The sequence below is a fragment of the Orbicella franksi genome, chromosome 3 (genome assembly GCF_964199315.1).
Source record: "Orbicella franksi chromosome 3, jaOrbFran1.1, whole genome shotgun sequence".
NCBI lineage: Eukaryota > Metazoa > Cnidaria > Anthozoa > Scleractinia > Merulinidae > Orbicella > Orbicella franksi.
In genome coordinates, this window is record NC_138147.1 from 31,093,931 (window position 1) to 31,121,046 (window position 27,116).

The window sequence follows — 27,116 nt, forward strand, 5'->3', positions numbered from 1 at the left end:
AAAAAAGCGCCAGGAGAAACTTAGTACATGGAGCTAAGATAGATTGTCAGTGCTTTAGGTGACCATGCACGGCTACCAATGGCTTGGCCAATGGCTCGTCCACGCAACGAATCGTAAGAGCCCGTAAGTAACGACCTCCGAAAGAAGTTAGCCCACCCCCACCCCTGAAAATAGAGGAACTAAGGCTCAAAAATACAATTATTTTTCCAATCAATAACCTGAATAACGTACGATAAACTGATGACGATTCAACTAGGGAAGGTATAGCTTATTCCAAGAGGCGTCATGAAGCGCCCTGGTAAAACAAACCCCGCAAGTAACAAGAAGGTACTAACAGGATCTTTTCTTCAAATTGAAATTACTAAAATCGACAACTTTGCATCATTTTTAACAGGAACGCACAAAAAGAACGTTTAATTATATTGAAATTAAAAACTCGACCAGAGCAGTTAAATATTAATAAAGCAAACTAACGTAGCAGTGCATCATGAAGAGTAAAAATAGTTTAAGTTATCTTACATCACGGTGTACATTTAAAGTGCCCACCCATGTGTCAGTAACATAAATTTCTAGGCGATTTATAAGAACTCAGTTTTTACGAATTACACCCACAGCCTCAGAGGAATACAGCCCTGTTCTCATAGAACTTAAAAAAAAAAACAAAACAAAACAAAAACACCAGGAGTAGATACTTACAGTAGAAGTCATTTACGTCCCCTCACGGGGTGAAAGATTCTCGCCCATATCAACTTTCTTTTCTCTCGTAAGTTCTCGCGCGTTTAGAGATGCGCCACACACGCGTTTTAGGTGCAGCGATCGTAACCAATGCTTACCTAACTTTTTAAAGATGCTGCTTTTAGTCCTCCCCCAAATCTACAAGTGTATTTCACTCGTGGAAAACTATCCATTTGCAAAGTGTTTGGGTTGGAGATTCTCGCCCATATCAACTTTCATTTCTCTCGTAAGTCTTCGCGCGTTTAAAGATGCGCCACACTCGCGTTTCAGGTGCGGGAATCCGAACCAATGCTTACCTAACATTTTAAAGATGCTACTATTAGCCCTCCCCCAAATCTACACACGTGCCTTTCACTTGTGAAAGTCTATCAATTTGGACAGTGCTTCGGTGAGAGATTTTTGCCCCTGTCAACTTTGTTTTCTCTTGTAAGTTCTCGCGCGTTTAGAGACGCGCCACACTCGCGTTTTAGGCGAGGGGATCCCAACCAATGCTCACCTAACTTTATAAAGATGCTACTTTTAGCCCTCCCCCAAATCTACACACGTGTATTTCACTTGTGGAAGTCTGTCGCTTTAGACAATGCTTGGGTTAAAGATACTCGCCCATTTATAACTTTTTTTCACTTGCGTGTTTTCGCGCGTTTAGCGATGCGGCACACTCGTGTTTTTTTGTGTGGGGATCTCAAACTATATATGCTTACGGGGCTCTTTAAAAATGCTAGTTTCGGCCCTCCACCAAATCTACACAAGTGTATTGCACTTGTAGAAGTCTATCGATTTGGACAGTGCTTGGGTTAGATATTATTTCCCATATAACTTTTCTTTTCTCCAGCGTGTTCTCGCACGTTAAGCGTGGCAGCACACTTGCGTTTTAGATGTGGGGATCCCAAACTTTGCTTACCTCGCTTTTTAAAGATGCTAGTTTTAGCCCTGTTCCAAATTAAATCTCCAACGTGTATTTAACTTGTGGAAGTCTATCGATTTGAAAAGTGCTTGGGTGGATATTTTTAACCATGTCAAATTACTTTTCCCTTGTCTTTTCTCGCGCGTTTAGCTATGCGGCACACTCGAACTTTTGGTGTCGGGGTCTTGAACTAAACTCACTGGGCTTTTTAAACATGCTACTTTTGGCCCTCTCTTAAATTTACCCATGTGTATTTTTTATTTGTCCGAATCTTTCGATTTGGACAATGCATGGGTAAGAGATTCTCGCCCATATCAAATTTCTTTTCTCTCGTAAGTTCTCGCGCGTTTAGAGATGCGCCATACTCGCGTTTTTGGTGTGGGGATCCCAAAGTATGTTTACGGGGCTTTTAAAAATGTTAGATTTGGCCCTCCCCCAAATCTACACGCGTGTATTTCACTTGTGGAAGTCTGTCACTTTGGACAATGCTTGGGATAGAGATTCTCGCCCATTTATATTTTTTTCTCTCGCGTGTTTTCGCGCGTTTAGAGATCCGCCACACTCGCAATTTTGATGTCGTGACCTCAAACTATGTTTACTGAATTTTTAAAGATGATACAGTTGGTCCTTTCTCAGATCTACACACGTGTATTCCACTTGTGGAAGTCTGTCGATTTGAACAATGCCTGGGCTAAAGATTCTCGCCCATTTATATCTTTTTTTCACTCGCGTGCTTTCACGCGTTTAGAGATGCGGCAGACTTTCGTTTTTGGCGTGGGAATCCCAAACTATGCTTACGGGGCTTTTTAAAAATGCTACTCTTGGCCTTCCCCCAAATCTACACACGTGTATTTAACTTGTAGAAGTCTATCTATTTGGACAGTGTTTGGGTTGAAGATTCTCGCCCATATCAACTTTCTTTTCTCTTCTAAGTTCTCGCGCGTTTAGAGATGCGCCACACTCGCGTTTTAGGTTCGGGAATCCCAACCAATGCTTACCTAGCTTTTTAAAGATGCTACTTTTAGCCCTCCCCCAAATCTACACAGGTGTATTTCACTTTTGGAAGTCTATCGATTTGGACAGTGCTTCAGTAACAGGTTCTCGCCAAATCAACTTTGCTTTCTCTAGCAAGTTCTCGCGCGTTTAGAGATACACCACACTCGCACTTCTCGTGTCGGGATCTCAAACTATGCTTACTGGACTTTTTGAAGATGCTAGATTTGGCCCTTTCTCAAATCTACACGCGTATATTTCACTTGTGGAAGTCTATCGATTTGGAGAGTGTTTGGGTTGGATATTCTCGCCCATTTATATTTTGTCTCTCTCGCGTGTTTTCGCGCGTTTAGAGATGCGCCACACTCGCGATTTCGGTGTCGGGATCTCAAACTATGTTTACTGGGCTTTTCAAAGATGCTAGATTTGGCCCTTTCTGAAATCTACACACGTGTATTTTACTTGTGGAAATCTATCGATTTGGAGAGTGTTTGGGTTGGATATTCTCGCCCATTTATATTTGTCTCTCTCGCGTGTTTTCGCACGTTTAGAGATGCGCCAAACTCGCGTTTTAGGTGCGGGAATCTCAACTAATGCTTACCTAACTTTATAAAGATGCTACTTTTAGCCTCCCTCCAAAATCTATACACGTGTATTTCACTTGTGAAAGTCTATCGATTTGGTTAGTGCTTGGGTGAGAGATTCTCGCCCATATCAACTTTCTTTTCTCTAGTAAGTTCTCGCGCGTTTTGATATGCGCCACACTCGCGGTTTTGGTGTCGGGATCTCAAACTATGCTTACTGGACTTTTTAAAGATGTAGATTTGGCGCTTTCTCAAATCTAAACACGTCTATTTCACTTTTGGTAGTCTGTCGCTTTGGACAATGCTTGGGTTGGAGATTCTCGCTCATTTATATTTTTTTCTCTCGCGTGTTTTCGCGCGTTTAGAGATGCGGCACACTCGCGATTTCGGTGTTGGCATCTCAAACTATGCTTACTGGAGTTTTAAAGATGCTAAATTTGGCCCTTTCTTAATTCTACACACGTGTATTTCACTTGTGGAATTCTCTCGCTTTGGACAATGCTTGGGTTAAAGATTATCGCCCATTTATGTCTTTTTTTTCACTCGTGTGTTTTCGCGCGTTTAGCAATGCGGCAGACTTGCGTTTTTGGTGTAGGGATCCCAAGCTATGCTTACCTAACTTTTTAAAGATGCTACTTTTTTCCCTCCCCTAAATCTACACACGTGTATTTCACTTGTGAAAGTCTATCGATTTGGACAGTGCTGAAAGTCACCAGGACCGGGCTACGAGCAGCGTGATTTTGACCAAGTTTGGGTCCCTTTCCAGGAACTTGGGCGATATTTTCGGGCCAGGGACTCTAAACTAATTCGATAAGACTTTGGTTTTCACTGAAATGGACAGAAGAAAAAATTTTGAACGCTTACTTATGAGTAGTCTGGCCGAAATCTTAACTTACTTAGTGACTATGACTAGAAAGTCGCCGAGACCGGTCTACGCGCAGCGTGATTTTATCAAACTTTGGGTCGATTTCCAGGAACTTGGGCGATATTTCCGAGTCCCAGGGACTCTAAACTAATTTAAGAAGACTTTGGTTTTCAGTGAAATGGACAGAAGAAAGTTTTTTGAACGCTTACTCATGAGCAGTCTGGCCGAAGTATTGACTTACTTAGCCGGACTATGACCAGAGAAAGTCGTCGAGACCGGGCTACGCGCAGCGTGATTTTGACCAACTTTAATTGCGTCCATTTCCAGGAAATTGGGCGTTATTTCCGAGTCCTAGGGACTCTATTCTAATTCGAGAAGACTTGGTTTTCAGTGACATGGACAGAAGAAATATTTTTTAAATGCTTACTTATGAGCAGTCTGGCCGAAATATTAACTCACTTAGTGACTATGACTAGAGAGTCCCCGAGACCGGACTACGCGCAGCGTGATTATGACCAGCGTTGGGTCCAGTTAGAGTTCCTGGGATTCGGAAACATCGCCCAAGTTCCTGGAAATCGACCCAAAGTTGGTCAAAACCACGCTGCGCGTAGCCCGGTCTCTGCGACTTTCTAGTCACTAAGTGGCTATAAAAATCACGCTGTGCGGTCAAAATCGCGCTACGCTTAGCGTGGTCTCTGCGACTTTCTAGTCACTAAGTGGCTATAAAAATCACGCTGTGCAGTCAAAATCACGCTGCGCCTAGCGTGGTCTCTGCGACTTTCTAGTCACTAAGTAAGTCAAAGAGGGGCTATATTTCGGCCAGACTGCTCACACCCAAGCGTTCAAAAATTTTTCCTCTGTCCATGTCACGCAAAACCAAAGTCTTCTTGAATTAGTTTAGAGTCCCTGCGACTCGGAAATATCGCCCAAGTTCCTGGAAATCGACCTAAAGTGGGTCAAAATCACGATGCGCTTAGCGTGGTCTCTGCGACTTTCTAGTCACTAAGTAAGTTAAAGAGGGGCTATATTTTTTTGCCAGACTGCTCATAACTAAGCGTTCAAAATTTTTCCTCTTTCCATTTCACTCAAAACCAAAGTCTTCTCGAATTAGTTTAGAGTCCCTGGGACTCGAAAATATCGCTCAAGTTTTTGGAAATCGACCCAAAGTTGGTCAAAATCACGCTGCGCGTAGCCCAGTCTCGGCGATTTTCTGGTCACTAAGTGACTATATTTGAACTATAGTTCAAAAATTTTTCCTCCGTCCACTTAAACCAAAGTCTTCTCAAATTAGTTTAGAGTCCCTGCGACTCGGAAATATCGCCCAAGTTCCTGGAAATCGACCTAAAGTGGGTCAAAATCACGATGCGCTTAGCGTGGTCTCTGCGACTTTCTAGTCACTAAGTAAGTTAAAGAGGGGCTATATTTTTTTGCCAGACTGCTCATAACTAAGCGTTCAAAATTTTTCCTCTTTCCATTTCACTCAAAACCAAAGTCTTCTCGAATTAGTTTAGAGTCCCTGGGACTCGAAAATATCGCTCAAGTTTTTGGAAATCGACCCAAAGTTGGTCAAAATCACGCTGCGCGTAGCCCAGTCTCGGCGATTTTCTGGTCACTAAGTGACTATATTTGAACTATAGTTCAAAAATTTTTCCTCCGTCCACTTAAACCAAAGTCTTCTCAAATTAGTTTAGAGTCCCTGACACTCGGAAATATCACCCAAGTTCCTGGAAATCGACCTAAATTAAAGTTGCTCAAAATCACGCTGCGCGTAGCCCGGTCTCGGCGACTTTCTAGTCACTAGGTGGCTATATTTCGGCAAGACTGCTCATAACTAAGCGTTCAAAAATTTTTCCTCTGTCCATTTCACTCAAAACGAAAGTCTTCTCGAGTTAGTTTGGAGTCCCTGGGACTCGGAAATATCTTCCAAGTTCCTGGAAATCGACCTAAAATTTGTCAAATCAATCCAAGTTCCTGGAAATCGTCCTAAAATTTGTCAAATCACGCTGCGCGTAGCCAGGTTTTGGCGACTTTATAGTCACTAAGTGAGTTAATGAAGGGCTAGCTACATTTCGGCCAGACTGCCCGTAACCAAGCGTTCAAAAATTTTTCCTCTGTCCATTTCAATGAAAACGAAAGTCTTCTCGCATTAGTTTAGAATCCCTGGGACTCGGAAATATCGCCCTAGTTCCTGAAAATTGACCCAAAGTTAACGTTGGTCAAAATGACGCTGTGCGTAGCCCAGACTCGGCGACTTTCTAGTCACTAGGTGGCTATATTTCGGCAAGACTACTCATAACCAAGCGTTCAAAAATTTTTCCTCTGTCCAAAATTACGCTACAAGTAGCCCGGTCTCGGCGACTTTCTAGTCGCTAAATGGTTATATTTCGGCCAGACTGCTCATAACTAAGCGTTCTCAAAACCAAAGTCTTCTCAAATTAGTTTAGAGTCCCTGGGACTCGGAAATATTGCCCAAGTTCCTGGAAATCAACCCAAAGTTGGTTAAAATCACGCAGCACGTAGCCCGGTCTCGGCGACTTTAAGCACTGTCCAAATCGATAGACTTCCACGAGTAAAATTCACGTGTGTAGATTTAAGAGAGGGCTAAAAGTAGCATCTTTAAAAAGTTAGGCAGGACTTGGTTGGGATCCCCGCACCTAAAACGCGAGTGTGGCGCATCTCTAAACGCGCGAGAACTTACGAGAGAAAAGAAAGTTGATATAGGCGAGAATCTTCAACCTAAGCACTGCCCAAATCTATACTTTCACAAGTGAAATACGTTTGTGTAGATTTAAAGGAGGGCCAAAACTAGCATTTTCAAACAGCCCCGTAAGCATAGTTAAGCATCACCACACGAAAAACGCGAGTTTGCCGCATTGCTAAACGCGCGAAAACACGCGAGGGAAAAAAGATATAAATGGGCGAAAATCTTTAATCCAGGCATTGTCCAAAGCGATAGACTTCCACAAGTAAAATACAGGTGTGTAGATTTAAGAAAGGGACAAACCTAGCATCTTTAAAAAGACCAGTGAGCATAGTGTAAGATCCTGACACCAAAACCGCGAGTGTGGTTCATCTCTAAACGCACGAGAACTTGCTAGAGAAAAGAAAGTTGATGTGACCAAGAATCTCATATCCAAGCACTGTCCAAATCGTTACACTTCCACAAGTGAAATACACGTCTGTGGATTTAAGGGAGGGCTAAAAGTAGCCTCTTTAAAAAGATAGGTAAGCACTGGTTGGAAGCCCAGCACCTAAAACGCGAGTGTGGCGCATCTCGAAACGCGCGAGAACATAAACGAGAGGAAAAAAAGTTGATATGTGTTAGAATCTCTAACCCAAACACTGTCCAAACTGATAAACTTCCAGAAGAACGACACATGTGTGTAGATTTGGGGGAGGGCAAAAAATAGCATCTTTAAAAAGTTAGGTAAGCATTGGTTGGGATTCCCGCACCTAAAACGCGAGTGTGGCGCGTCTCTAAACGCACGAGAACTTACTAGAGAAAACAAAGTTAATATGTGCCAGAATCTCTTACCCAGGCACTGTCCAAATCGATAGACTTCCACAAGTGAATTACACCTGTCTAGATTTGGGTCCGGGAGGGATAACAGTAGCATCTTCAAAAAGTTAGGTAAGCATTGGTTGGGATTCCCGCACCTAAAACGTGAATGTGGCGCATCTCTAAACGTGCGAGAACTTACGAGAGGGAAGAAAGTTGATATGGGCGAGAAACTCTAACCCAAAAGCTGTCCAAATCGATAGACTTCCAAAAGTGGAATACATGTGTGTAGATTTGAGAAAGGGCCAAATCTAGCATCTGCAAAAAGTCCAGTAAGCATAGTTTGAGATCCCGACACCAAAACCGCGAGCGTGGCACATATCTAAACGCGCGAGAACTTACTAGAGAAGCGAGAGTTGATATGGGCGAGAATCTCTTACCCAAGCACTGTCCAAATCGATAGACCTCCACAAGTGAAATACACCTGTGTAGATTTGGGGGAGGGCTAAAAGTAGCATGTTTATAAAGTTAGGTAAGCATTGGTTGGGAGCCCCGCACCTAAAAGGCGAGTGTGGCGCATCTCTAAACGCGCGAGAACTTGCGAGAGAAAAGAAAGTTGACATGGGCGAGAATCTCCAACCCAAACACTGTCCAAATCAATAGACTTTCATAAGTGAAATACACGTGTGTAGATTTGACAATAGGCCAAATATAGCATCTTTAAAAAGTTTAGGAAGCATAGTTTGAGATCGCGACGCCAAAACCGTGAGTGTAGCGCATCTCTAAACGTGCGAAAACGTTTTAGAGAAAAGAATGTTGATGTGGCCAAGAATCTCATATCCAAGCACTGTCCAAATCGATAGACTTCCAGAAGTAAAAATACACGTGTGTGGATTTAAGGGAGGGCTAAAAGTAGCCTCTTTCAAAAGTTAGGTAAGCATTGGTTGGAAGCCCCGCGCGTAAAACGCGAGTGTGGCGCATATCGAAACTGATAGACTTCCGGAAGCACAACACATTTGTCTAGATTTGGGAGAGGGCAAAAAATAGCATCTTTAAAAAGTTAGGTAAGCATTTTTGGGGATCCCCGCACCTAAAACGTGAGTGTGGCGTATCTTTAAACGCTCGAAAAATTACCAGAAAAAAGAAAGTTAATATGGGCGAGAATCTCCAACCTAAACACTGTCCAAATCGATACACTTCGACAAGTTAAATACACGTGTGTAAATTTGAGAAAGGGCCAAATTTAGCATCTTCAAAAAGTCCAGTAAGCATAGTTTCAGATGCCGACACCGAAATCGCGAGTGTGGCGCATCTCTAAACGCGGGAAAACACACGAGAGAAAAAAACATATAAATGGGAGAGAATCTCCAACCCAAACACTGTCCAAATCGATAGACTTTTAGAAGTGAAATACACATGTGTAGATTTGAGAAAGGGCCATATCTAGCATGTTTAAAAAGTTCAGTAAGCACAGTTTGAGATCCCGACACCGAAATCGCAAGTGTGGCACATTTCTAAACGCGCGAGAACTTACTAGAGAATACAAAGTTGATATGGGCGAGAATCTCTTACCCAAGCACTTTCCAAATCGATAGACTTCCACAAGTGATATACACGTGTGTAGATTTGGGGGAGGGCTGAAAGTAGCATCTTTAAAAAGTTAGGTAAGCATTGGTTGGGATTCCCGCACCTAAAACGCGAGTGTGGCGCATCTCTAAACGCGCGAAAACTTACGAGAGAAAAGAAAGTTGACATGGGTGAGAATCTCCAATACAGAGACTGTCCAAATCAGTAGACTTTTAGAAGTGAAATACACGTGTGTAGATTTGAGAAAGGGCCAAATCTAGCATCTGCAAAAAGTCCAGTAAGCATAGTTTGAGATCCCAACTCCAAAACCGCGAGTGTGGCACATGTCTAAACGCGCGAGAACTTACTAGAGAAACGAGAGCTGATATGGGCGAGAATCTCTTACCCAAGCACTGTCCAAATCGATAGACCTCCACAAGTGAAATACACCTTTGTAGATTTGGGGGAGGGCTAAAAGTAGCATGTTTATAAAGTTAGATAAGCATTGGTTGGGAACCCCGCACCTAAAAGGCGAGTGTGGCGCATCTGTAAATGCGCGAGAACTTACGATCGAGGGGAAAGAAAGTTGATATGGGCCAGAATTTCTAGTTTAAACACTGTTTAAATCGATAGACTTCCACAAGTAAAATACACGTTTGTAGATTTGAGAAAGGGCCAAATCTAGCATTTCTAAACGCGCGAGAACTTACTAGAGAAAACAAAGTTGATATGGGCGAGAATCTCTTACCCAAGCACTGTCCAAATCGATAGACTTCCACAAGTGCAATACACGTATGTAGATTTGAGGGAGGGCTAAAAGTAGCATCTTTGTAAAGTTAGATAAACATTGGTTGGGATCCCCGCACCTAAAGTGCGAGTGCGGCACATCTCTAAACACGCCACAACTTGCGACAGAAAAGAAAGTTGATATGTGGGAGAATCTTTAACCCAAACACTGTCCAAATCGATAGACTTCCAGAAGTAAAACACATGTGTGTAGATTTGGGGGAGGGCTAAAAGTAGCATCTTCAAAAAGTTAGGTAAGGATTGCTTGGGATCCCCGCACCTAAAACACGAGTGTGGCGCATCTTTTAACCAGCGAAAACACGCGAGAGAAAAAAAAGATAAATGGGCGAGACTCTCCAATCTAAACACTGTCCAAATCAATAGACTTCCACAAGTGAAATACAAGTGTTTAGATTTGAGAAGGGGCCAAATCTAGCATCTTCAAAAAGTCCAGTAAGCATAGTTTGAGATGTCGACACCGAAATCGCGAGTGTGGCGCATCTTTAAACGCGCAAAAACACGCAAGAGAAAAAAACTTATAAATGGGCGGAAATCTTCAGCCCAAGCATTGTCCAAAGCTGCAGACTACCAGAAGTAAAATACAAGTGTGTAGATTTGGGAAAGGGCCAAATCTAGCATCTTTAAAAAGTTAAATAAGCATAGTTTGAGATCCTGACTCCAAAACCGCGAGTGTGGCGCATCTCTAAACGCGCGAGAACTTACTAGAGAAAATAAAGTTGATATTGGCAAAAATCTCTTACCCAAGCACTGGTTAAATCGATAGAGTTCCACAAGTGAAATACACGTGTGTAGATTTGGTGGAGGGCTAAGGTAGCATCTTTAAAAAGTTAGGTAAGCATTGGTTGGGATTCCTGCACCTAAAACGCGAGTGTGGCGCATCTCTAAACGCGTGACAAGTTACGAGAGAAAAGAAAGTTGATATGGGCGAGAATCTCCAACCCAAACACTGTCCAAATCGATAGACTTCCAGAAGTAAAACACACGTGCATAGATTTGGGGGAGGACTAAAAGTAGCATCTTTAAAAAGTTAGGTAAGCATTGGCTGGGATCCCCGCACGTAAAACGCGAGTGTGGAGCATCTCTAAACGCGCGAGAACTTACGAGAGAAAAGAAAGTTGATAAGGGCGAGAATTTCTCACCCAAGCACTTTCTAAATCGATAGACTTTCACAAGTGAAATGCACGTGTGTAGGTTTGGGGGAGGGCTAAAAGTAGCATCTTTTAAAAGTTAGGTAAGCATTGGTTGGGATTCCCGCACCTAAAACGCGAGTGTTGCGCATCTCTAAACGCGCGAGAACTTACGAGAGAAAAGAAAGTAGATATGGACGAGAATCTCTTACCCGGTGGGTGTGATCCTGACTGGAGCGGAATATTCTGCGATCAAGGTAAGTTTCTTCCTCCTTTATGTGACTCTTTCGCTACAGCTCTCGATAAAATGACACAAGCTGTTCGACATTCTCTGACCAATCAGAGCAAAGCTGAAGCATTTTTTGGCCAATCACGAGCTCAATCGCATGAAAACTTTGCCCGCGCTTGTTAAAGGCATTACATTTTACAGCGTATACGGGGTCCTCTCTCCTTAAAAGGAAATTACCAATCACTTGAGTCACTTGATTGAAACTGTCGTTTGCATTTTTGCATTGAATTTTTTGAAAATAAGTTATCGAGTGATTCAATTGTAAACATCGCAATTTTGTTGATTTCTTTCCAATAGTTTTCCATGGTTAGTCAGGAATTTAAGACCAGAAGAAAGTTGCACGCTTGCCGTTGTGTGACGTCAAGGTTGTCTTGAGGCGTAATGTTTTGTTTCCATATTTAGAGATTGTTTGTTATAGTAGTGTGGGTCTTGCAGCATAATGTATATCTGTAAAATGGGATGTTACTATACTTAATCGCGGGATGTCTCAATAAAGAAGTAAGGAAATCACTGTACGTTTATTTTGTTTTGTTCCCAAAATGTGCCCAGGTTTCGATCTGTGTAGCCATGGTTAACTGAGGGGATTGCTTATAAAAACCGGCCAACACCATAGGAGCAAACATAGATGCCAAGAATTATGTTGGAAGGTCCACAACCAGGCACAATCTTTTGTTTTATGCTCATACTCTATGTATGAGTTGCGGAACCAAAACGCTACTATTGGTTTATCCGTCAGAAGTAAACAACTATTGTGTTTTGTGCATTGTGAGGGCCAAACAAGTGAACAAAAACGTACAACAAAGAACTTTGTAGGGTTTCATCACCATTCTCCTCTATTAACTATGGTGCGGCTCAACAGGTCTCGTTTCCAGTGCCTTTCTAAAATCTATTCTACCGCCCGACAGTGCCTTCCCGATCATTCACGGAAGCCTCGTACTTTTAGGCGACTCACATCCCGTGTTTTCGAAAGGTTTCACCGTGGTTTTGTATCGGGACTCATCATGCAAAAAGGTGATTTTTACTTTTTGAACTCCTAGGCACAATTGTAAGCTCTTTTAGCTTCTTGAATTGCTTGCAAAAGGCCGGCGTGCGCACGGGCTTCAATCGCGCGTTGTCTCGTGTGACCGTTACTTTGCTGGGTCTGTTTGTATACAGCTGTTTCGAGAAAAGTTGTTGGATGAAAGCGTCAAGCCCACGCGGCATGACCGAATGGTAGTCTGGGTAGTCATTGGATTTTTGCGTGTCGGTGTAGAGGAAATCTACAAATTTGTACTTTTGCACGTGAAGTATTAGGAAGGACATATTAGACATCAAAACTTATAACACCGTTCTTTTACTGTTTCGTAGTTTGGTTTAAAAACTGTTTCGAAAAGTCTGAAGAAGAAGAAAACCTAAGAATTGACGTTTGCGACTTTTTTTATGCTTAAGTATTCAGCGTGAGCAGCAGCTCTCTACTGTGTGCTCTTTTACGCTTTATTCCGACAAGCTTTCTCCAAACAGTTGTAGAAAACAACCTTCAACTTCAATCTCAGCTCTCCTTACTTACACTACAGTAGAAATTTTACTTTGGGACACATATATTAAGGGCCGCCACCTTTAAGAGAACAAAACCGTTTGCCCGGTAGCAAGATACCTCTTTGTATCGACGAGCTCTAATTAGAAGGGTACCTCCCTTTAAGGGGCACCTTTCATTATCCCGAGGGTATCCCCTATCTGGAGGTTTCAGTCTGTAAAAGTTCAGAACAACCTGCAGATAACCGTTTTATATTGATTTTATTGCACATGGCGCCGTAACAATAACATTGATAACTTAGGAGTCAACAATCTTCACTTTAATCAATACTTTGATTCTTTTAGAGCTCTGCAAAATAAATAAACTTTCACTGTTATTGCTTTTCTGACGTCAACTTTGAAATTTTTCTTCTTGTTATAGATTTAAATGTACAATATTCGGCTTTCTTCAGCTGTCACCAAATCTCTGTCCCACAATTACAAAGTTTCTAACCATTACTAACAAATATACAGCCTGATGATGTTTTGCGAAAGAAAGGAAAAGGCACTTACACAAAATTGAACATACAGATATTTTCTGAAATATTTAATACAGAAGACAATTACGAGAGAAAGTGTTCCCTTTAACATCCCTCCCTCACAGTGATTTCACTCCGAACTATCAGTTATCTGTCAAGCACAGATTACCTTTTCACAAGTTCTGAGAGATTTTAGAGATGAGAGGTACTGAATTCGAAGATGACGATAGAAATGGTAACAATATATACGACTTATAAATAGATCACAAGCGATTTTCATGGGCATGACTTGTCGTGTATTGGTCTCTTGTTTAGGCCTGAAAGTAATATCTGATCATAAGCAACATAAGAGAGAAGCTACCGTTGTATTGCTGTGCTTCGGGGATAATAGCTTTTTCTAAGTAGTAGTTTTAAAGAACAAAAACCCTCCCATTTTATGATACATGCAACATAGTCCGAATCATATCATACAGCAAGTTTTGCTTCCTACGAATTCCCGTACAAGTGGCAGGAATTTTCGGAATTTAATGCCCAATCAGAAGTGGGTTGGAGCGCCACGAAAGCTGTGACGTCAGCTTGTTGCGATGACGATCTGACGACAGCTCATTACCATGAAGATGAATCATGCTTTGGGCTTTGCCAATATCGAGCATAGGATGCTGAGCTTCGACAGCTGCAGGTTTGCGGCAGCTCTTTAACAGTAACAGACAAACTTATTAACTAAGCAGCAATTTTTGCACCCAGTCCAATGTTGCGTCGAAAGGAGAAATACAAAGGCTCGCGTACGATTCATCTAAAGTATTGTCTAAGGTTACCTAAAGAAACAGAATAAACTATTTATTCGTGCAACGAAATTGATACTTTTAACAGGTTGGAGTTAGTAACTACAACGCATGCATGGGATCACGTGACTTGTGACATGACAGCTCATTCAGTGGTCGTGAAGTGCGCGGCATTTCAGGACGAAAACCAAAGCAACACATCCACAGCTTTCATACCTACAAAACAGACAACAATAACGCCAAGGCGTCAGACACAGCGCCCATTGCAACAAAAGTGCCGTGACCATTCTTGATCACTCTCTGGAAGCCACACTCTTCTTTCGAGCGTCAAACAACTTTCTTGTGCATTAGCCAGGAAAAACATTGCGTGATGCAAGACATCACGGGTGCGAAAAAGCCTAACATTGTGAACTCAGTTACAATCCAGCAGTTACGGAGGGTCCAAGGCTCGAGCGCCCAGGCTAAACGTAGGGAACGCGGGATTCGCGTGTTACACGCACGAGGTCAAAGAGAAAGAGTACGACGCGCACGTTTAACAGTGAGACGCTCGTTATCCACCGGTCATTTTGGGAAGCGCTTCGTGCACGAGATCGATTTAAGCCTCGCGAGTCGGGCTGATATAAACAAGAATGGCTCTAGCCTGGATCAAACACGCGCGCTTCGTTACAATGAACCATCGTGCTCACTTTCTAATGAATTTGACAAACAACTCGGAGCTTCTCTATCTCATTGGTTGGTAACGTTTTCTCCTAACAATCACACGGACACCTTATGTGCCTAAAAACTGCACAGGCCAAAGTTGGCGCCATATATCCCCATTGGCGAATAAGGTTCGCGAGACAGGGAGCGCTTGCTACGAAAATAGAATCTTACCTTGTCAGGATCGTACACCGGTATTTTATCCAGTAGCGCTCGATCGTTCTCCTCGTCACGTGCAATGAACAGGGTGTGGCCTAATCCGCACGCCACTTGTTGAATGTAAATGCCTTCTAGAGGTTCCACTATCTTTGGGTTTGATGAGGACTTTTGTCCGCCTTTCTTTAATCCGTAACCCTAAAGAAAGGAATTATAGAGGCAACTATTACGATGTCTGAATCTTGAAACCACAGGAAGTATATGTGTTAAGGACCAAATGAACAGTTCGTTTTAAACGGGAATTCTTTAGTATTAAAAAAATGGCTGGTTCCGCAAGGTTTGTTCGTTTTGTTGGACTTCATTATATATATGAGTGATAACGTCGTTTTAAATACATTAGAAATTAGACTATGAGTAGTCCCTCTTTCGCTCAGTCCGTCGTGCGTGACGCGAAAGAAATTCGCGAGAAAAAAATGGCCGCGCGAAATCCTGGGGGCTAGGAGCGCGCGAAAGGAGGGACTACCGCCTAAGCCCAAGAGTTTGCCCTTTCACGGCCGAGTGATTTTTTCGGTGTAGGATTTCTCATCTTGACGTCCTCTTATTATCGCCTATTATCAATAGCCCCGGGAGATCTGAATAAAATTGCTCTACTCTACTCTTCAAGTAGCCAGGCAAAGAAAAAATGCCGTGAGAAGTATATCTTCGTTCAGTGTTCGTTCAGCGAAACTGTCAAAGAAGTTTTAAAAAGAAGACGGCGAATGAGGACTCTTGTAACGATTTTCGCTGCATCTAAAAGTTATTGCGAAAATTTCAACAGAGTTTCAACCGAGAATTTACATTATACATTATACATTATACATAGGAGATCATCCAACTGCGGTGAAATGTTTGCCGCCGGCCGATAGCAGCGGAAAATTTCAGGTGAATGTCCGGCGTCAAGTGAGAGTCCGGTTCAATCTTTCAAATGGACGGCAGAAAGGCCAAGCTCAGTGAATTTATATTCGCTGACTTAGACGATGCTGTTGAGCGGCGAAATCACTAACACGCTCGCAGTCGGGTTGGAGGCAGAGAGCTTTGCCAAACAAAACACTGGATAAATTTAAATCTTTCCAAAGCGCCTGTTGGCAGATTCGCAAGAACATCACGGCTTGCGAAGCGCGATTCCAACGCTTCGATTTGCTCCGGTTCCAAAACATTCCTGCAAGACGTCACAGGTATCTCGAATGTTGACAACACGTTGTCAACGCTCCTAACATAAGCCAATCATATTTTTGCGTTGTGAGAGCAACGCATAATTCAAACTCTTGGGCTTAGGCGGTAGTCCCTCCTTTCGCGCGCTCCTCGCCTCCAGGATTTCGCGCGGCCATTTTTTTCTCGCGGTTTTCTTTCGCGTTACGCACGACGGACTAAGCGAAAGAGGGACTACTCGTAGTCTAATTAGAAATAGCTCCACATATTTTGTTCGTTGTATTAGGTAAATTGTTAACTGTTGGTTGTATTAGGTCCCTTGGTAAAAGCCCTGATATATGAGTTACTGTCTTTGATTCAACATGTGTAGTTCGTGTCCTTATATATGGCCAGCTCCAAGGATGTTTGCCGTTATAATGGGCTTACACTTGATTGTAAAAACTACAGTTCATAAGGAAAGTATCGAACGACAACACCGAATCAATCAAACGTAAGCAGTGTACTAACCAGTTCCCCGTATGTTGGGCTTGGGCCCCAGCTCACCACGCTATCGTCCGCTGCCAGAACAATGCTTGTTTTACTGTTAAAAAAGTAAACAGATGCATTTACGATAGTCAACACCATCTGCTGTATAACTAGTTTATCGAGCTGTACAATTGGTGCATAACAGTTGTGCTCAATGCCCTCACTGCACCCCTTGGAGCTAAAAGGTTGTCATGTCAACACAATAGGCTATGAGCCACCTTATTTGGCAATGTTATTTGTTTAACCGCGATTGACATCGATAACTGACTTGGTCTTCCCGCCTTTACCACCAGTTATTGACATGTTATTCCACACTGGTCACTGATTGTGCAGCGCTTGCCATCAATACTCACATGTTAGTCCGTGCTTTTCGATCGGACGGCCGCTCGCATATTTTTCTCAACTGCGCCACAGGCTAGACGGTTTTGCGAACGGTTTTTGCGTGGTTTGTTTTCGCTTGTCTCTGCCTACTACTCATCTTCAACATATTTAGTATATCACACGTGATAGACCTTCTTCATAACTGGCTGCCAATTTAAAATTCTTTTGTATGCATTTAAATCAGCCTCGCTAAACTCGTTTGAGAGTAAATATTCTTTTGAATTATCAACTCAAAAACGAGGTTAGTCACGCTAGTTTGAATTTATAACTGGCAGCCATCTATAGAGAGAACCTACAGAGCACGCCAAATCATAGTTACATTCAAGCAAAATTTCGGCTACTTACGAACACCCGACACTCCGCACGTCCCATCCCGACATGTCCCGAACGGGTTTAGGGTACATGGTAGCGTCACCCGTACTCTTGGTCAAGCCCCAAAAATACAGCTGACCCGAACTTAAAGCCAAGCTGTAACTTGAGCCCGCGTGAACTGACGAAACACCTGAGGAGATGGATTGAGAAAATTACTGGCCTGCCAGCAGGCTCACGTTGGAGCACAAGCGCGCACAGCTGAGCCGCCAGCGCGAAATCGAGCAGCGCCAGACGAGAAGCCGTCTTGGCGCCTCTTCACCAGACTCCTTCCCGCCGGTTCGCCGCTCGCGCGCGTGACTCAAAGTGAGCCTGCTCGCAGGCTAGAAAATTACAACCATGAACAATAAATTTATTGTCCGTGCATTTCTTGGAGAAATTTAAAATAGCGTCTTCAAAAGCTATGTCACACTAGACTAAGTCACTATGTGCCAAGAGCAAAATTGTCCTCAATTTCAAAGAGAACCTCAGAAAAAGGCTGGGGGTATTAGGGCTACACACTCCCAGAACATCCCTTTTTTCTCTCAGCCTGTCGCGCGAGAATTGAAAACAAGAAAAAGCGAGAACGACACAGTTGTATGTGTATTTCACCCCGCAGCTTTTTCCTCTTCCCATTCTTCCACTTTTTGGTCAAGGAAGGGGGACATTTTTATGAGAAGTGCACAATGCGAAAGAAAATGGACTAGCAAAGGAAAGATGTGAAATACTTCAAACAAAGTTTAAATGTTAGCAATACAATGAGTCATACAGCTCGATCGAATCTTAGCATATCCCTTACGTCTTTCAACCTGAGATTTCGCAAACAAATATCTAATAGACTCCGAAAATAGCCTAACCCGACAGGACCAGTAAATTGTTTTGCAGTGTATAAAACAGCACTTAACGAAGAACTGGTTTGCACTCACTTTTGCCTTTAAAGAAGGTAACTAGTCTAGGTATATGCTCATCTTTTGGCTGTTGATGACCGAGCCGGCCATAACCTCCAAAGCCCCAAGTAAATACGCGGTCTGTAGTATCTCGTGCAATCTGAAAGAAAAAAACCCTGTAGTGTTATTGAACCGGTTTTTAATTCATATACATGTACACTACCTGCTTGGCTTGTGTTGACATTTTTTAGGAAACCAACACTTTATCACTGTTTATACACAATATTGCAAAACAAACAGACCAATTAGGCAACACAACAAAATAAAATACCATTTCCACCAACAAAGAAACAAAAAAGAACTTGGGACTTGCAAAGTTTCAAACGGTTATAGGAAATTTCAATGGAAAATTAAAACCCCTTCTTTAGGCAAAAACATTCGGGCTCTTCGTTAGTCGTAAACAGTTCCCTGAAAATCACAAAAATAACAAAGCTACGGTCAAAACAAATCTAATACTGTACCGTGTGGTTATTGCCGCAAGCTACGTCCACTATTTTCACATCATCTATGATGTGAGTGAAGCCATCTTTTGTCTTTTCTACAAACACTGCCACATGGCGTGGAAGAACCTCGCAGTCAAAAGCAAGCTTGTTGGAAGTGACGAAGTATTGCCCATCTGTGTTGTGTCCGAGCTGACCATGTTCCGGTCGACCAAATGAATACAGAAGGTTGTTTTCATCGATAAACACGCTAAATTCAGCCCCGCATGCTGTCTTCAAGATCTTCTTGTTGGTTGGGTGAACAATCTTTGTGGGGAAAGGAACAACGCGCAACGGAATTCAATATTAGAGTAATCACTAGAGGTAGTTGACGAATAAGAGGTTTAGTTAAAGGTAACAACAGCTATGGTATACTTGTTTTGACCAGCTGGTCTGTCCTGTGGTTAATACCTTGAACATACTGTATTTCACAGCAGTTTATGAAGAACTGAGCCATCAGTGTCAACCTATTTGTGATCATAATGCACTGTATCAAAAGACATCCATTTTCCTATTGTTCAGATCATCTTCGAATGTCAAAGGTCCTTACAAGACCAAATGATTAGTCCGAACAATTTTTCACTTAGAAAACGCGAAAGTCTAAAGGAATCATGTATCACCTTTAGTCAGCAAGTGTTAGCTGTAGAGTTCACTCTATGGAGTTTAACCATTAAGAAAAACAAATTGTTTCAGTCTTCGGGAAGTCGACAATGCTCTCCCGCGCTTGGCACTGCTTAAAAGATATTCTTAATCGTACTTTTATGATAGTCAGAAGAGGACCGCTCAGATAACTCGTACAATAAGTCTTGCTGACTGAGGTGGGTCAAATCTACGCGGAGTCTCCACTTGCACATGTCATAACCTTTTCCGTAACTCTCATCTCTTTTCCGTAACTCTTTCTTCATACGAATGACTAATTTGCAGAATGCATTACCTATCTATAAGGTCGGAGGTAAAGTTAGTACCTTTTAAGAAAAAATTAAAATGGTTTTTTTTTAATTCTTTTTATAATAGATTAAGTTTGGTGTTCAAATCAAGATGAGATTCGTTCATATAAGTTAGTCTGTGCTAAGCGCCGTTGTGCCAATACTGCTACACGGTGTTCTTGTTGACTTTTTTTTTGATTTCTTTTTTTTTTTTTTTTGGTTTTCATTGTTATTTGTATTGGAGTTCTAGGGAATGGGTTACCAATTTTTTAGGGGGATGGTTAGGTGGTGGGTTAGTGTTCTTTTGTATGCCCACCTGCCTCATGGCGAATCTTTAAAACCTTGTGCTAAAGATATCCTACCCAGAAACAAGGGCAGGGCCGACGGGTCACATCCTGCTCCCCTAAGTTGTCGCGATAACTGCTAGCCTGCTACAGCATCTTGTTTCTGAATTTCCTAGTTCTGCTTTAAATATTCCAATCTGAATCCCTTTTAAGCTTGCTCAGTGCCTCGACAGGCACCTTAGCAAATAAAATATAATACAAAAAAGTCATCAATAAACTACATGTACTACCTGTACTGGTTTTGCCACCACAGGTTTTTGGTGTCCTTGTCCTAACTGAGCCATTTTGTTTCCTCCAAAGCCAAATAGGATACCTTCAGCTGAAACAAGAATCAATAAAATATATCTTATAAGTGATGATAAAACGAGAAATGTAATGATAAAAAAATAAAATCTGCATCACCAACTGCGTTAGTCCCAAATGAATTCTTATTAGACAGTCTGATTAGTAACTTGGATTTTGTAACTGTCAAATGTGCCCTTCTCATAATTTTCAGAACTGTGTTTGTGAGCTGAAGTCTGAATTTTGTTTGACAGATAATACACCCACACACTTCACTCATTGCCTGCCTTTTTCTTTGCCCATACTGATCAAGCTCCAACAAATACAATGCATTTCATAAATTATTATTGATATCTGTCAGATGTTCAAATACTGGAAACACACTGTATTGAATTTCAGCATTCTTTACTTTAAATGAAATATTAAATATATAATAGGGAAATGATAAATGAACAGACAAATGTATTAACTAAATGAACCGCACCTGTAAGCAACAGAGTGTGCCCTTTTCCACAACTAGCTTGAGCAACAGTATAATGCTTCAGACTCTCAATAATTTTGGGTTTGTCACAGCGCACCAGATCTCCATGGCCAAGCTGACCGCAATCATTGCGTCCTTATGAAATGCAAGAGTTAGTTACAGCTATATGTGAATCCCACGAAAGAGCAAAATTCACTAAAGATTTTTTGGACTCTCTCCTTAAGTTATCTTTACACATATTTAACATAATGCTCTGCCATAAGAGTTCAAAAGCTCATTTAGAAGGGCTTACACCAGCAACAGTTACATGTATGTGACTGCAAGTGGGCAGTGCATAATTTGAATGTAGTGGTTGCCTCTGCAGCATGCTCACATGAATGATAATGATGATATTTATGGTTATGGTGATGTTTATGGCATATGTAATGATGATGATGATGATGATGATGCTGATGATGGTAAGGGTGATGATGATGACAATGCCGTGCCAGCTCCGATGAGGATTATGACTATGATGATGATGATGATGATGATAGAGATAGTGATGTTCATGATGATAAAAAGTAGCTGGAGGAGGATAGATCAATGAAGAATCAAATACGACAAAAAGGATAATGATGGCATGTTTGGCTCTAGCATCTGATCAACTTTTTAAAATATCAGTTGAACCACGCCATCCTCACAGAAGGTTTTTTGAGTTTGAACCTGATCCTTTGTTACTGTATTAAAAAAAAATAAAATATTAAACATCCAATCGACAGTATACATGTACCCACCGAAGCTCATGGCAGTTCCATCGTCACAGATGATGATGCTGTGACAAGCACTTGGTCCTGATGCTACATGCTGCACTCTGATGCTGTTTAGTGAGGAAATGCTATGTGGTTCCCACAAGTTTGGACCTCCGACATTGGCTGTAAAATCAAAACAAAATCGGGTTAGCTAGAATTCCTTTTTCTCCCAGCTGTTCATAAATTTGACCATGCAAGTTTAATTTCTATAATTATATACATATTAAACAGAAAGACTTGTACTACAAGTACATATAGGTAGGATAAGTCTACATTCCAGCCTAGTAGCCATTCAGACCAGCACTTATCACCAGTGTCTGTACAATGAAGTGACTAGGAGTATTCTTAACCCCCCCACCCCTTGACTGAGATGCGAGTCCATCGCAGGGTTACCCACGGCATTAAATTTGGTGGTACGCATCCTTACACCTGGATAGAGAGAGGCACTGTACCCAAGAATACAACACAATGAACCTGGCCATGTTTCAAGCCTGAGCTGCTCCCTTGTGAACCACTTAGCCACCATGAATGCTCCATCTACACTAGATGTACTTCCTCTCATTTAGTCAAAAACTTGGCCGTGGTTTGTGAACTAAGACTGACTCTGGAAACACAGTGCTAATGTTTATTTATTTCTTTAACGTAATTAATTAAGAGCAAATAAATTTGACAGATGCCTCAAACAGAAAAAGATGCACTGTTAATGCATTAACCTCCATCACAACATTCAGCTTTGATTCTTTGAATGATAGATTACTATGATTAGTAACTTTCAACAAAATTTTTGTGAACATTGCCTTGAATTATCAAAAAGTGGTGTTATTAAAACTAGTTTGCATTTCACACCACCATCTGAGGGCAATTTCTCACAGCAAGAATGGGCTCAAGAGTGGTCACATCTACTAAATTAAGTACCTGCCGATTTTGGGGTCTCCTTTCGTCCAATCAAGTCCCAGTTGGTTCCACCACTAATAAGAAGCTTACCACAGGTATTCAGTAATGCAGCAGACTACGAGATAAACATATCAGCTTAATGAACACTAAATCAATAATTGCATTCTAAATGAAATATGATGACACAATAATGGTCTAGAGTAAACAGCCATCCATCAGTACCTGCAGGTGCATGCTTAAGAGCCTTAAGGAAATTGCCCACAGAAAATATGAGCGCTGATTGGTTTAAAATCATGTTTCTATTTAACAATTAGATTATGAGCTCGAGGCCGAAGGCCGAATCAACTATTACCTCATAGAAATTGAGAGTGTATAATCTAATTGTTTTAGTAAATTCTAACTGAAATAAACACAAATAATAGTTTCTAATTATCTTTCTACACATTATTGAACTTTATGCTTTAAAAATCGCACGCATTGAATTGTCCTTGGTAAATTTGTTGTTGTTTACATGCGTGCACCCATTTTTTCAATTATTTCATGTTTTTAAAGTCAGGAAACCACTAACGTCCTTCTTTTAGTCTTCTAACAAATTTAATTATCCATTTACATCTAAACTTTCTTCCAAAACTTCAGAAAAACGATAAAAACTTTGCATCTACAGCCCTCCTTGCCCCCAACCTGACACCTATGAACTTAAGTCACATTCAGTTCTATTTAAGCTGTGCTTAAAAATGAGGTTTATATCATTGGCCTTTTACATTTCTAATAGCATCTGGATCTAATGTGCTGCTGTGTTTCAGTGTTGTTTAAATGAAGCAGTAGAACAGGTACTGCACTACTTATAATTAACATGTCTGCATGCTTTAATCTTACTGTAATAGAAGCTTTGGATGTGCTATTTAAATCACTTTTGTTTTCACGTCTGTTTTAAAAATCCTCAGCTTTGGAGATTTAGATCTTAGATCTTTCCAGATTTAGATCTTTCTAACTTTTGTTGCATGGTACTTAAATTTTTAAGTCCCTGTGAAAGATCAACAATTTACGCAGGAAAAATTACAACCCTATAAAAATCTCTGTCACATGATAGTTTCCACCAACGATATAAGCCCTCTTTTTAGAGGTTCCTCTGTATTAGTCTTTTACAGATATCTGCTTAATGGATATACTTCAAAGAAGAAAGCTGATGTTCTGATAACTCAAGCACTACAATTATCTGTAAAGATTTAAAGCAATACACCTTAAATGGTAATTGTCATTATATTACATGGATTTAGCCTTAAGCTGTCAAATAATCCTAACTGTCATGTGTCCTCTTTATATCCGAAGTGCAATAACCTTTTAAAACTCAACAACGGCCAGGAAGCCTAGTAAGCTGACATAATGCTTAAATATTTCCTTTAAAGTGATGCCAAATGCAATATTAACAAGACAGATGGTTGGTATTGAAATCCTATGCAAATGACTTTCACTTATTGAATTTTAAACAAAACCGTCTTTGTGCGTTCGATTTGTACTTAAATAAGGCCATAGATTTGCCATTCTGTACTAAGCCTAATTTACCATTCCGGCAATTTGGTTGAAAGCTGTCTCGACCGTCAGTCATGAATATTTTTTTATTTTCGTTTTGAAGCGAAACCATTAAAATCTTTCAGATTGTGATTAGGCAAACTAAAATGCAAGTTTTGATTTCTTGATATTAAAGATCAAAAATTTTAATTGTTAATTTTCTTAGGGTCCTTTTGGGAATCTATGAAATTTAAAACGTAAAGATTCGGAACTTCCAACAGGCAATAAATTACTGCCAATCTCTAAACATGTTTATTAAGCTTATGTTACAATCATTTATGAAAAGACATTTTTGTCAAGTAAGCTTAAATAGTCTGAAAAGCCGACACAAAAAATTGTATGAAGAAAGACGTCTTCGAATAGTGCTTCACTGATTTTATTAAAATCTTGGAAATACTGAGAGGTGCTTATTTATGTGACAGCTTGTTCATATCTCCAAGATGTTAATTTCCCGCGAAAGGATTTTTCTGTTATTGATTTGCTCATAAATGTCACTTCGTATAAACGCTGTATTTTAGTCATTTTCGTGTGTCATCGGAGCAAATTCTTCCTGGGTCGTGATTTCATTGATCGTTTCAAGTAAAATAAATTATTTTCTTCGAGCAAACCGGAAACAGCCGGACAAAAAGATTAGCATGCGAGAATCTTCATCCATTGTCGATCGATCGATCATGCGTTTGCATGAAGATCGAACGATCGTGTTCGCGAAAATCTCTCTAGAGATCTCAAAAGACTGCATCAATGGGAACGCATTAAAAAACTTTCATTCCACTTTCAATGTGCTATGATTCTCGGAAATGGCCCAGAAACCATTAACAATAATTAGATCTCGAACAAAATATTATTGGCGGCGAACCGGCAAAATACACCTCAAAGAAATTCGATCCAGGGATTCGTACATGCTAAAGCGCGCAACCTCAAATTATTTATTGCCATAAATCCACTCTACCTGGACTTTGTCGACTTCTTTGGCCTCTTCAGAATTTTTGTCGGCTAAGGTTTCGTCTGTTAAGTGGTTTTGCTCTATGTGATCTTGACCTGGCGGTGAATCGGGCTGTGTGTCTGAACATTCGATCTTTGATTTCTTTGAATTTTCTTCGTCGCCGTTCTCGAGCTCTTTTCTCTTCTTTGACGTTATTTCCGGATTCGACATTTGCGCAGCAATAAAATTTTGGGAAAGAAGTGTAAAGTTCAGAGAGATTCCCCTTTCCCTTTGTATACCGCCGCCAAATAAAGAACCGCAGTGAATGAACTTTATTTATGACTTGGTGGAGGAGGAATAGGGAGTAGTAGTACCCAGTCCCAAGGACATTGCGTGGTCTCGCGTCCGGCAGTCAAAAAATAATTTTTTCTTCGCAGTTTAAGACAATGTTAGCTAATGTTTAAGTTATTTTTCCCCTTCTTACACTTCTAAGTTAAAACTGGAGGATTCTGGGATTTTATTTAATGAGGAACAAGCCATTTTCGGCAATTTTTTGGTCAGAATGGCACAACCACATCCAACCTGTCAGCCCGGACACGGAAGTCCCAGGTGGCGCCAAATTTAAAGCTTACTCCAGGAAGAAGGCATTTCAAATTTTCATTTCATTACAATCTGTTATGACAGTGGCACTTGCAATTCGTTTTTCCTAAATTTTCAACATTAACGTGGTCTTCAGCGACAAAACGAAAATTGGCCCTACTTAACAAACACGCCGGGCGCCAAGACAAAACAGTTCAGCTGACAGTTGTTCCCTGGAGCAGATTTCAGACACCACCTGTGCAACATAAATAAATAAATAAATAAATAAATAAATAAATAAATAAATAAATAGATAAATAAATAAATAAACAAATGAACAAATGAACAAACACCTCAAAGAACGAAACGAACCACCTGACAAATAGACTCGATTTCCAGCCGTTTTGTGTACCAGTGTTCTTTTTTTTTTCTTTTTTTTTTTATCCACACCACGAAGGGTCCGGGGACGGGGACTACTCCCAAAACGGCCGTAAAAGGAGCGCGCCTGACAAACTAATAACAGACGGTATAAATTCTTCTTCGTTTATAGGATCGATAGAGCTTTTTTATATATCAACATTTTTGTGCCTTGTGCGTCCAGGATTGCGCATGCTAAAGACCCCACATTTCCCTGGCTGACAAATAGTTTTCACAACCTTTTGGTCGGGTAGCTCAAAGAATGAAAAATAAATCAATCAATCAATCAATAAATTAATTAATTAATTAATTAAATTAAATTAAAAAACCGCTTGGCAGTAGACTGCGAGCAATCTCCTTCTTACCCTTTATCGATCGCACGGAGGATATCAGGAACAAAAATTGACTGCAGTGGCCGATTCATCCGGGTGCTGGAAAAAACGTAGGTTGCAAAGAACTGATGTCTCGGCTGTCCAAAAAGGAGAAGGAAAGCCCGGCTCAATTTTTTTCGCCATTTCTCAGGAAAGAGTACACCCCGGAAACTATATTTCCTTGGTCTCCTAGATCCCACTGGCTATCCATGGATAAATAATCCGTAGGCTGGCGCGATTGATTTTGACCATTCTATGTGGCAGCAACAATACCTTTGCCCATCTATGAAACTGCGAACGATGCGACCTTCGCAGAGTCAATTTTCGCAACTTCGACCTTTCCCACACTCCCTGAAACGTTTCCGGTCAATTTAGCATTAAGAGGGTACGAGTTCAGTATCCTTTTGTCACTACGATTTGGTCCAAAACTTGGCTTGCACTTTTGAAAAAGAAACCTCTACCTGTATTAGAAAGGGATGCGTACAAGAGTAGGAATTTTGCACAAAAAAATTGAAAAATTGGTATGACGGCAGGAAGGAAGGTAGGCAGATTGGTAGGTAAGGAGGAAAACAAGTAAGCAGGTGGGTGGGGTAGGGGGCAGATTGGCAGGTGGATAGCTATAGGGAGGTAGCTAGG

At 41.1% G+C, this 27,116-nt stretch overlaps 1 protein-coding gene across 2 annotated transcripts; it reads right to left on the reverse strand.

Annotated features, from left to right (window-relative positions):
* Positions 1-5,518: 5,518 nt before the first annotated feature.
* Positions 5,519-25,944, reverse strand: LOC145481973 (protein RCC2 homolog). 2 transcript variants are annotated; one of them, XM_081460558.1, is made up of 11 exons: positions 25,141-25,905; positions 22,644-22,737; positions 21,714-21,851; positions 20,941-21,072; positions 20,405-20,493; positions 18,887-19,171; positions 18,405-18,525; positions 17,476-17,632; positions 16,732-16,804; positions 15,055-15,234; positions 5,519-14,397 (listed from the first exon to the last, which is right to left on the reverse strand). In XM_081460558.1, the coding sequence occupies exons 1-11, from the start codon at positions 25,342-25,344 to the stop codon at positions 14,392-14,394; spliced, it is 1,479 nt and encodes a 492-aa protein (XP_081316684.1). In that variant the 5' UTR covers positions 25,345-25,905; the 3' UTR covers positions 5,519-14,391. The 2 variants fall into 2 exon arrangements, with proteins under 2 accessions (XP_081316684.1, XP_081316683.1); XM_081460557.1 differs by lacking the exon at positions 5,519-14,397 and having other exon boundaries at positions 14,413-15,234; positions 25,141-25,944.
* Positions 25,945-27,116: the final 1,172 nt, after the last annotated feature.